At 38.1% G+C, this 12,345-nt stretch overlaps 1 protein-coding gene across 3 annotated transcripts in view; it reads left to right on the forward strand.

The window, feature by feature from the left end:
* The window catches only part of plxna1a (plexin A1a), a 339,887-nt gene that overhangs the window by 53,539 nt on the left and 274,003 nt on the right, over positions 1–12,345 (forward strand). For 2 of the 3 annotated variants that reach the window (XM_028452103.1, XM_028452104.1), the window contains exon 2: positions 2,993–4,388. In XM_028452103.1, coding sequence (XP_028307904.1) covers positions 3,216–4,388 — 1,173 coding nt within the window. In that variant the 5' untranslated portion in view covers positions 2,993–3,215. Of the gene's footprint in view, positions 1–2,992; positions 4,389–12,345 lie in introns of those variants that run through there. The other variant, XM_028452102.1, reaches the window with a different exon arrangement.

Below are 12,345 nucleotides of genomic sequence, written 5' to 3' on the forward strand. Positions count from 1 at the left end.
ATGAGAAACTCTGGGTGTCTGATTCTATTACAGCTGGTATGAAGTGGGTCAATCCTCCTTTATATTATCTATAGGTTTGTATTCAGTGAACTTTACTACAGACGTCAGTAGATGTTTTAATGCAGATCAACCTCTAGTGTCTTTCACTTAATGCTCTGTATCCACAATGTTGTAAAGAAAACTACCGTTATCACAAAAAAAAAAAAACGAAAAAAAAACGTAAAGCAACACAACATTAGTAATGATGTGAGCACGTCTGTGGTGTGTGATGTTACTAATGTGTCTCAGAGAAAAGTGTCAAGGTTCATTAAAGTGTTCAGAAACGGTGTTCAGGTGGGCGGAGCCAGGTAGAAACCCAGGGTTTCTTCGATGAAACCTGCCAGCGACCAGGTTTAGTTCACGGACAATGTTGCCATGGTAACATACTCAGAAAAGAACATAACTCGCGTTTAGGAATGGGATACTCAGAGTTTCCCTCATTTGAGCCCAAACATACTCAGAGTTTGAACATAACCCGCTTTATGGCATACCCCTCAGACTATAATTGAGAATTGGTAACACAAATATAAAGGAGTATGTAGTAAACATTTATTTGAGGGTTCACATGTATCTTGTTTAATATTTGCCATGTTGTCTTGAAAATTAATTGCTAACTATTCTTCTAAGCACAAAGTAAACCTGGCAGGGTGGTATGTTTGTCATCCTTAAGCTCACTTCATCTACCCGAGGATTGGAAGTTTGAGTATTTATACTACTCGGTACTTCCCGACCTTCTCGTACAAATAATATCAGGAGTGCACATAACTGGTGCATAGGCCTAACCAAATCAATCAATGCGTACAGGATCAATAAGTGAAAATGTGTGCACCTAAAATTGGCAGAGAGATAGAAGGGAACTCCTCCCAGAAGCTGATTTTTTTAGTTGTCTTGTTGAGAACAAAACGGGAGTGAAGGGAACAAGCTATTCACAGAGTACTACTATTGGTGGAGTTAAAAAAAATAACCAAAAAATGGACAGTTGCACTCTGATGTTAATTATACAAAGAAAATATGTTGTTTAGTTTAAACTCAAGTCAAATGTCACACTATCCTCCTATCTTGTCATTCTGCTCTTCCTGTAAGCTGTTCATGGGAAATCAAGCTTTAAAAAACCTGAGCACCAAGCAACAACCCTAGACACTCCTTTGAGGATATATATATATATATATATATATATATATATATATATAGACATACACACACACAGTATAAGGTGTGTTTCCAGGAGTACATCAAGTACAAGCAGCTTTTAGTAACTAAGTTTTTCCTTTCAGTTTGGAGCGCTTCCCATTGTGAAAGCAAACCGAGCTAAATCAAGGTGTTAGAATCATCAGCTGGTCTCTTCCCATTCGGCTTGAGTGCAGAACTATCCCAATGTAAAAGCAGCCCAAGTGTATGTGTATGTGTATGCGTGTGTGTTTATAGGCAACCACTGAACTAACAGTGGCCCTATTGTCCTGGTGAGACAGGATGAAGCATCGTCATCTGGGCCACTGTATCTGTGGTCAGAGGGAGATGAAAGACACTATTGACAACATGTTTCCAATAGAGAATGAAAGAGAGAAAGATTAAGAATGGAAGGAATGGAATGAAAAGGAGGAATCAGAGCCAGCCATCAATTCAGATAAAAAGAAGGTAACCATCAGCTAAATTAAAGTAACTCCACAAACCTGAGCTACAGGACGCTACACAGGAGCAGTTTCATTTTACGGATAGTTTAGGTCATCCATTCATAATTGTGTTTGTATATTTCTGAACGCTAAACCGAAAAGGTTAAAGTTTGCTGTTGAGTTAAAATTTATTTATTTATTTATTTATTTTTAATAAGGCTGCTTTTTGTGGCGGCCTCACCTTTTTCAACAATATTTGTCACGGGAGGACTAAAGAAAAAAAAAGAAAGTACAAGGTTGGGGTTTTGGTAGTCAGCACATGGCCTCAAACAACAAAGCTACTTGGTGCATATTGTGATGCATCTCTGATCTATGACACAGTGATTTTTTGTGTATTTCCAACCAAATTAGAAAATAATCACTCTTAAAAATATATGAATATATCTAATAGTGGTTCTTAATTCATAGAAAAAGTGAAAATAAACAAAAAATGATTGAACATCTCAGCCTAGTCACATAGCTTCATCCTTGCTGGTCCGTTATTCTGGAATCACTCACCGCTTCACGTCCTTAAACCTGATATGATGATGTAGAAGAGTGAAAGGTGTGTGGGTTAAATGGAAAATGAATGATCCAAAATAATGTCTTTAACTACACTGCTTTTCCTGGTTTTCACTAACAGCTATTTTACCTACCATTGCTTGTCCTGCTTTATGGACTTGATACAAAGCCAAATATCTTTCCCTTCCATCCTCTTTCTAGGCCCTTATTGGATATGAAGTTGTTGCAGTTTTCTTCAACTTTCCTTACTTTACATTCTATTCTTTTTTAATGTGATGTACTACTGCATGCCTACATGCTATCACAATGGTATATGTTGTGATTGTATTTGGCCTGTTTTTGATGATGAATAATTGGTTATTGTTTTGTCTATTTGTATTCATATTCTGTGTTTTGTTACATCTGCGCCTTTTTAGGGATGTATGTGTTCCTGAGAGAGTGTATTCACTTTGTCTTCTAAATCCTTTAATACCGCCAGACAATCAATATGCTGAGGAGCAGTGTTTGGGCTGGTTTGTCTTCTGTTAAAAGATGCACTCCACAGAGTGGTATGAGCCAAGAGTGGGGTCAATAAAATAAAGCTAACAGTGCCCTTATTTGCTTACACAGAGTTTGGCATAGAGGCCGTATAATAGCCAAGGGGTCAAAAGGGCGCCTTTTGTAATTTGGATACACACTACGTTTTTTTTTTTTTTTGTCAGATCTCTGTAAATATACAAATGAATATATTTCAAGATGACATTTGTGTGATGTTAAAACTTTCCTTTGTTTTTCTTTGCCAGGGCTGGTGGCATATGAGTCTGAAGATCAGGAATGAGGTTATACTAACAGCAACAGAGGAAGAAAGGACCAAACAAAAGAGGACGCTGATTACCTGGAACCTCCTCTTTTGTATCATTTTATCCTGCGGTCCTTGAAGGCCTCAACTGACCCTGGAAAGATTACACACTTCAGAAACATACACTGACACACCCTTGCTTTCACCTCCCCACCCCCTTAACCGCCATGACCTCCTACCTCAACCCATCCCCACTCATCGTCCTACTTCTCTTCCTTCTCTTGCCCCTCTCATTGCCTTCCAAATCTTCTTATACCTCTTCCAAACTCCTCTCTTTCTCCCCACCAGAAGGAGGTCTAACACACTTAGTGGTACACAATAAAACAGGCGAAGTCTATCTTGGTGCTGTCAACTGGATCTACAAGCTTTCCAGTAACCTTACAAAATTGCGAAGCCATGTTACGGGCCCTGTCACTGACAACCCTCGCTGTTACCCTCCGCCCGGTGTCCAATCCTGCCCCCACGAGCTGGTGCTGACTTCTAATGTCAATAAACTGCTGTTACTCGATGCTGCACATAACCGCCTAATTGCTTGTGGGAGTACTTCACAGGGAATTTGCCAGTTCTTGCGTTTAGATGACTTGTTCAAGCTTGGAGAGCCCCACCATCGAAAAGAGCATTATCTATCCAGTGTCGTCGAGGCAGGAACTATGTCAGGTGTTGTGATTTCCCCTGACATTTTTGGTGGCGGTGGAAAGCTTTTTGTTGGCACCCCAATCGACGGAAAATCTGAGTATTTCCCAACTTTATCAAGTCGCAAGCTGATGTCCAATGAGGAAAATGCTGATATGTTCAGCTTTGTCTACCAGGACGAGTTTGTCTCTTCTCAGCTCAAGATCCCCTCTGACACTCTCTCCAAGTTCCCGGCTTTTGACATCTACTACATCTATGGCTTCAACAGTGAGCAGTTTGTGTATTATCTTACCTTGCAACTTGACACCCAGCTCACCTCACCAGACGCAAGCAGCGAACAGTTTTTTACCTCTAAGATTGTCCGCCTATGCGTTGACGATCCAAAGTTCTACTCATATGTTGAGTTCCCAATTGGCTGCACCAAGGATGGCGTGGAGTTCCGTTTGGTGCAGGATGCCTATTTGGCAAGGCCTGGGAGCCGCTTAGCTCGATCGCTTGGAATTCAAGAACGAGAGGAAGTTTTGTTTACCGTCTTCGCTCAGGGTCAGAAGAATCGAGCCAAACCACCTAAAGAGTCAGCTATGTGTTTGTTTACTATGAGGCAAATAAAGGAGAAGATTAAAGAGAGGATTCAGTCGTGCTATAGAGGTGAGGGAAAGCTTTCCCTGCCATGGCTGCTCAACAAGGAACTCGGCTGCATCAACTCGGTAAGTGTTGTTAATCATTTGCACCAAAGCTGATTCTGATGGTTTGGAAACTTTTGTCATGACTTTTTGATTTAAAGTGAAATTGTATTTTAATTTACAAAGTTTGGAGTTGTCAACACTGTTAATTTTAAGTACATCAGTACATATACACCTTGTGGGTGTTCTGTAGGCTAAAATAGGCTTCAGAAAGTAGATGGACAATATTGTAATGGGTAGCATCAGACCAGGATCTCTGAGCTTTGTTGATTTTACTTGACTTAAGCAAAATATCCCAAATGTGAAATTAGAGCTCTCTTTTTTCATGCTTACTGAGTTTTTTTTTACTGAATTTATTGCTAAATTACTTTCACTGATATCCTGTAAGATACAGGCCATTGTTTTGGTAATAGTCTCAACTGCACAACTTTTAAACATTGGTCTTTCAGAGGTTCATATTGGCTATTTTCATGTCTTGAGCAAAGTGTAACGTGACTTGATTAGTAATTATTTTTGACTGAGTCACTGTTTGGATAATATGGAAAATATTGTTGGTATGTCCTTCCCACATGACTGTATTTTACATTGGAATAATCGGTCAGCTTTGCTCTGAATTTAGTAACTACAAGTTTATATTTAATCGATTTTTACTCTTATATCTTGATTTAGTATATTATGAGTTAATTTCACACTTTCATATAAAAAGTATTCAAAGAATGTTTTCTTTGTTTTATAAAATATATTTGATATATATTTTTATTTCTTAAAATTAGCCTGTTTATTTAGTGAAAGGAGATGTTCCCCTCTGGAGTAATTTTTATGTTCATAACATTTACATCTACAGGTTGGGAAAGGCATGGTTTGTTCTTCCCTCCTGAGACGAGCCGGCCTTAGAATGCCTGAGAGATTTAAAGTGTGTTTTTCCCCTGCTCCTGTCACCAACATGTCACACGCTCTCACAGTCCTGTATTCTCATGAATAATTCCCCTGGTCTCACCTTCTGTCAGTCGCTGCTCTGTAACAACCTGCCATAAATCTCCGAAGTGTTCACCACCTTTCTGTCTTTGTGTAGTTTTTCTTTTTTTGTCTTTCTAAACTTCTTTTTTCCCATCATTAGCTTTAGATGTTTTTGTTGTTGTTACTTTATTACTTAACTTTGTCTTCAAGTTCTTTCTTTTTCTTCCCTCTATCACCCCCATCACTCCTTTGAATTTTTAACCTTTAACCTCTCTCCCATCTCCTAACCCCCTCCCCTTTTCTCAAGGCTTTAATGCTTCTCAAGGATTTGCTCTTTAACCATTTCTCCCTGCCCTTTCCTTGACTTTCCAATGAGCAATGAAGTCTAAAGTGACTTAGTGTCTAAATCCAAAGTGAGGATGTGATCTGGAAATACAATGTGCAGAGAGCAAAGTAGACAAAGTAGTATATATATAAAAAAAAAGAGAGTAATGAGGAATCATGAGGAGTGAGAGTTGTGCAGATGTAGAGCTGGGGGTGGGGCTACAGTTGACCTTATGGTGAACATTTAAGCAACAAAGTGTGCTTACAATGTCATTCAGATTACTGACATGTGGGAAAATCAATAAAAAGAACCTTTGTCTTACAAACATGTTCGTTATCAGCAATTGAGGGAGTTCTGTAGCGTGGCTTGTTTTGAGGGATTGACACATTCTGAGATGTACAGTAGCTTATTTATAAAATGTGAGAGCTTGTATAATGTGATGTGAGCTTGTGTATAAAAAATCCACACAGTGAAATAAATTTAATGTCACAAATGATGAGAAAACATTTATAGACTGATATTTACACATAAAATTACTGCTGCAAACTTGTAATCACATGTTTTTTAATTACTTGCCTTTTTAATTTTTTTTTAATTACTTGCCTATATGATTGTTTACAACCTCAACTCTGCGGTTACAACTTCTCCAATCTGCCGCTACAGATGCACAAACTACTTTTCTCGTGTGAATCTGCGCGGCTTGAGTTTTGCAACACATTTTGCGAGATGTCTGTAGCAAAACTGATTTGTGCTCGTAGAAATGCCCCTCTCCCCTACCCACTCCCCCGCGTGTGGGATTGACCAATCAGAAGCGAGGATTTGGAGACAAAGGGCTGTGTCTTTTTAGCGCAGCAGCCGGTGATATGACCGAAACAAAGTCATTTTTCTTCACTGTAAAGACAGGATATGCTTCGTCACATTATACAGATTGTAGATTTTGTAAAATACATTAACCGCTTGGCCACTGCATCAGCTGTCAGCTCTCGATTCCCATCTCCACATCGCGTTTACTTAAATATAAACAAGGAGAATCACTCTTCATGACTATTTTTGTTCAGAAATGACTTATCCTTTTTCTAACAATTTGTGGAGACAAATTTCAGCATCCTGTCTTTACAGTGAGAAAAAATGACTTTGTTTCTGTGCTAAAAAGACACAGTGCTCTGTCTCCAAATCCTCGCTTCTGATTGGTCAATCCCACACACGGGGGAGCGGAGATGGGAGGGGCAATATTTACAAGCACTAATCAGTTTTGCTACAGACGTCTCGCAAAATGTGTTGCAAAACTCAAGCCGCGCAGACTCACACGATAAAAGCAGTTTGTGTTTCCGTAGCGGCAAGTTCGAGAAGTTGAAACCGAAGAATTGTCTTTGTAAACAATCATTTACGCAAGTAATTAAAAAAAAGTGAATAAATGTTGGATTACAAGTTTGCAGCTGTAATTTTAATGTGTAAATATCAGTCTATGAGTTTTTTTCCCCATCCTTTGTGACATTAAATTTATTTCACCTGTGTGGATTTTTTATACACAAGCTCACATCACATTATACAAGCTCTCACATTTTGCAACATATCTACCTTCATACTTATTCCACTGTATCAGATCAATGGTGTTCCAACATTCGGTAAAATGTTCTTTTTGGCATTCTTTACTGATTGCATTTTTCTCTGCGAGCACATGTTGTCTCTGCAAAGTATGTTAAGTATGTACCGACGGACAGATATGGTGCAGAGGACTTTGCATAAAAGACAGTTAGGGAAGATGTAGGGAAAGTGAAAACAAGTGCTTTAGTGCAAAATAAGCCTAAACTAAAGCTATACTGATGTAAACAAAACTCTTCCTCTATAACATGTAGGATAAATTATTGATGTATCATTGTATATTGATATATTGCCAGCAAATAAGTTTTGCTTTGAACATACGGTGTTGAAAAAAATTAATTTTGATTTCACAAATAATTGTGTTAAATGTTTGCGAACTGATAGTTCGTAGTTATTTTTAAAATTAGCCATGTAGTTTAGTCAATCAAATGTACCTCATCCCAAACAAAACATTACATTTGCGCATTAACATTTTTATTAGTCACTGTTCCCAGACAACAACAATTAATGCTGTGCAAGCGCCTTGTGGCCTCATCTGGTACAGTACAATATATACATGTAATTATGCTAATGCTGGTACAGTTACATGGTTGTCCTTTATGGCCATCTGTCGTTTGGACCTGGACCGATCAAGGGTATGTCAGCAGAGCTCGCTTTGTATTGTTGCTGTGATAAATTTATCATTTGCATTGAATGGGTGTGTGCCATATCCTGATGGCAAGCGGTGACAGCTCGTTGCCGTTGAGCTAGTGTCACGCAGAAACTTTCCTACCAGCTCATTTTACGAGACAAGGTCAGGTCAGACAGTCGATGTTCTGACACTCCTCGCTACCTGATGCAATCGGAATTAATCATACAGTACAGCGGCACTGAAAATTGTTTTTTAAGTGTATGAAAATTGGCTGATTATTACGCCTAGCAACACTCTCTTGACAGCAGAATATATTGAAGCTCTTGTCAGGAGTAAAGCTAATAAAACAAGATGTTTTATAGTTTATACCCATTAACCTAGTCTTAGAGATGAAGTTGTATGATACTTAAGTTTCTATTGGGCCCTCTGCATTAAATAAATAAATATTTACTCGTTTATCTCCATTTATTTATTTTATTTAACGTCGTGGAAACTCAAAAGCTACCCAGTATTCTGAGGCAAATTCTCCACTGCTATTTTCATCAAGTGTTTCTGTCACAAATGCATGTCTGGCAGTCAGTAACCATAAAATGATAATAATTTACGATTAAAAAGATGAATGGAGAAAAAAGGATTTTATAATTAGCAATCAAAGAGTTTTACTAACAGTCAAATGCCGACACTGAAAATGAAACAATCTTTCATTCTGTACTTTTCATACTTTTGGGATTTCATACAATGAGACAGATAAAAAGGTAATTATTCCCAAAGCATTCTAACAATATTACCGGATTAATTAATTTTTATCCAACATGTATTAATGTGCAATAAATTTGTTTTTAAAACAAAAGTGCAAGTTTAATCCAGCCAAGGCAAATGTTACTGTAAATAACATGCAATGTATGGTATTGCGTCTAAAAATGGTGTCCAAAATATGTGATGATTGTAAATTCAATGACATTCATCCTTCTTGGTTCAACGTGTGAAAAAACAATTGGAAATTAGTCCGAGAGTCTAGAAAAGGTTCCAGTACCGTTTATGGTTTGCTAATGGTTGTGTTCATGTCAAGAAGCAAAACCACTTGATCAAGTTACTGTAGTTAAGTGACATGACATTTCTTAGATGCTAGTTGTTACCAACAGGCTAGCTCAAGTTAGCACAGAACATTCTGATAGCTTAACTTGAACAATAAACATCTTTTATTAACAAGTATTCGTCAAATCAACCCTATCATTCAAAAATACATTAGGCGCCCATTTCCATAACACCAACAATGCACGGATAATGTAAATAGTAGTAAATAAAAAATAAAAAAAACAATAACAATAAAATAAGAACGATAAACATGTAAAATAAATTTTTTTTAAAAAAAAACAGACAATTGTATTTATTTTATTGGATTTACTAACTCTCTGAAAGTCTTGAATATTTTTAAATTTCACAATACCATTCTTGAAAATATTAATTTGATATTTGCCCTGATTATTGACATGGACAGTAGCTGGCTGCTGTGCGCAGTTATTCCTCAGTAAAATGGCATCCATTTTTGGACCATTTGGAGATCTAAAGTGTCCTAACTTCCCTTTTCCTTCTTCTAGGGATTGTCCCAAAAGTAGGACAAATAAGCATCTGGCAGAGGTTAACAGTCTTAAGTAAAAGTGACAATATTTGGTTTTTAAGTACATTTTTCTTTGGAATTTCTTTTTAAAAAGGCTTGATTCAAACCTCATATTTTGCTCAAAAAAAGCTTCCTTCACTTGATTTTTTTTCGAGATGGATCAAGACGGGAATCTTTTAGACCTTTACAGTCAGTAGGATGAATGAATTCTTGATATACGAATGATGAGTTGGCATTAAATCGTGACATTAAGGTCAAGTGACCGATGAAGTGACAAACTTTTTGATGTAGTGCTAATGCTCAGCAAGCTGGAAGCTACAGTAGCTCTTTTGTAAGGATTGCCCTACGAATCTTTGGTTTCCGCTTCCTGAGGTGAAGAAAAAATACCGCTTCAACTCATTAACAGATATTTATGCAAGTTTGATACTTGATATCCTTGATGAATTGAAAAGTAAAATGTATTGTGCTTGTGATTGTTGTTAGAAATGTGTTAGAGACTTGTTGCGTGTTCTTCCGAAATGACATGTCACTAATGCATCTTACTTATGACCACTAAAAAGTGATTATACAATAGATGAGATACATTTTTTTGTGTCAGGGTGGTTTGGTTCTGATTGCTAAATTTTTGTCAAGTTTGCGACTGTATAAAGTGATGAAGTTGCTGTGGGCGCATTTAAAGTTAATGAATAAAAGCAACCAGAAATTCTACCCTTAAAAAAAATTGTTTCCCTACATTCTCATTTTTTTTTTAATTCACCAATTCCATTTCAGTGTATACAAATTTTGTCTGGGTCACTTGTCTGGGTCCCTCTTTTGAATATGTTTACTGAGCCCCTAAAGGGACACAGATATTGATTTTTTGTTATTGCGTGCTCACGTAAACTTTATATATGGAATGGTAAATGGACTTGATTTTATGTAGCGCTTTATCCCCACACTGAAGCAGTCTCAAAGCGCTTTACATATCAGCTCATTCACCCAATCACTCTCACATTCACACACCAGTGGGACAGGACTGCCATGCAAGGCGCTAGTCGACCACTGGGAGCAACTTAGGGCTCAGTGTCTTGCCCAAGGACACTTCGACACATAGTCAGGTACTGGGCTCGAACCTCCAACCTCTCGATCAGAAGACGACCCTCTACCACCTGAGCCACGGTCGCCCGTGATATATGAGTTAGGGGTTAGGGTTAGACCGTCGTGAGATAGGTTAGTTTTACCCTACAGATGATGTGTTGTTGCAATAGTAACATATATATATATATATATATATATATATATATATATACACACTACCGGTCAAAAGTTTGAGAAAACCACACTTTTTCCAGTTTTTTACTGACATTTATTCAGTTTATTGCATAATTACACTGAAATGCAATGAAAGCATAAAACAAATAAGCAATTTGAGTTGAAAAAGAAATCATGGAATAAATTTATAGACCAACATGTATTCTGAACTTTTTAAGTACAGTGTTCCAACACTGCTTTTATGCAGACAGAGGTGGTTGTAAGTAACAAGAAAAGTTGGAACACCTGTAGGAATGAGTAGCACCAGCTTCCAAGGCGGAGTCAACCTTCGTTGCTGCAGAACAGCTTTAAATTGTTAACACACTTTGTGTTTACTGAAAAAGGCCTGTTTGTATGATTCTGAAATGTACATTATTTTTCAGTATTGGGTAACCAAAACTTTTTTAAAAACCTCTGACTGGTCCTTTGTACCATTTCAAGCTATTCATTGGACTTGCACGACTTGAATTGCAATAAATAACTGGAAAAATGTGGGTGTTCTTAAACTTTTGACCGGGAGTGTATATATCATTGTTGGTGATATTGTAATTTTCTATATCACCAAAATAGAAAACTCGATCTATTGCTCAGCCCTACTCCAGATACATTATCATAGACCATCTCTAAATTGCCCATAGGATCCGGAGTGTGAGTGGTTTGTCGGCAGGTACGTTTTTTGGCGATCAGCACTAAAATCTCTGATTGAAGGATTATCATGTGACAGAACCAAACTTCAGAATTGCATTGTCACCTAAGTAGTAGTTAACATACCCCCCCCCCCCACCCCCACTGCTCCACACAGCGAAGGGTGTGTCATGTGCAGCAGGAGCCTCCATGTGCATCTTTATATCCACTCATTATGGTGAGGAGGCTGGCGTTGCTCCTCTGAGAATCAAACTGTGTGCTGGGTGACCTTCTCTTGGCTTTGGGCTGCCATCCAACTGCACAGCTCTGTGGGCAGGCCAACCTGGCAACGCTACAGCCATAGCATGACTAATGAGACTGATTCAGACAGAGAAGGAGAGAGATACCATCCTCTGTGTCTTCATTTGCCTGTTGCTTTATCTTCCTGTTTCCCGCATTTTCTTCCTCTTCTGTTTGTGCGACTGAGCGGTCTTATTTGCACAATGGTGTAAATAAACCATAGATTAGGACGGATGATAAGAGTGTCAGCATGCGTGCACGTGAGTCCGTGCTGTCTGGTGGATACCAGTTAAAAGATATTCAGCAGGAGAAGACTTTCTCTCTCTCCTGCCTCTGTTTGCCTTTTCTCTGTGCCTAATGGTGTTTATTAATATTTATCACTGTTGATCACTGCTGCCCAGGATTATAGCCTATTTCTCTCACGTTTCCTATTCTGTCTTTCAGGCAGCTTGTGATAGAGTGTTTCTGTCCATTTATGTTTGCTCACTGCTTCATTTTCCCTCTATCTCATCATTGCATCTTTAGTCTCATTACTGTCTGGTCTCAGCAGATAGATCACCCAGATTGCATCATTCTTTGAGCCCACAGGGTGAGAAATATCAAGCCTTTAATGGCTGCACATATGTCATGAATG

The sequence above is a fragment of the Gouania willdenowi genome, chromosome 7 (assembly GCF_900634775.1).
Source record: "Gouania willdenowi chromosome 7, fGouWil2.1, whole genome shotgun sequence".
Lineage (NCBI taxonomy): Eukaryota > Metazoa > Chordata > Actinopteri > Blenniiformes > Gobiesocidae > Gouania > Gouania willdenowi.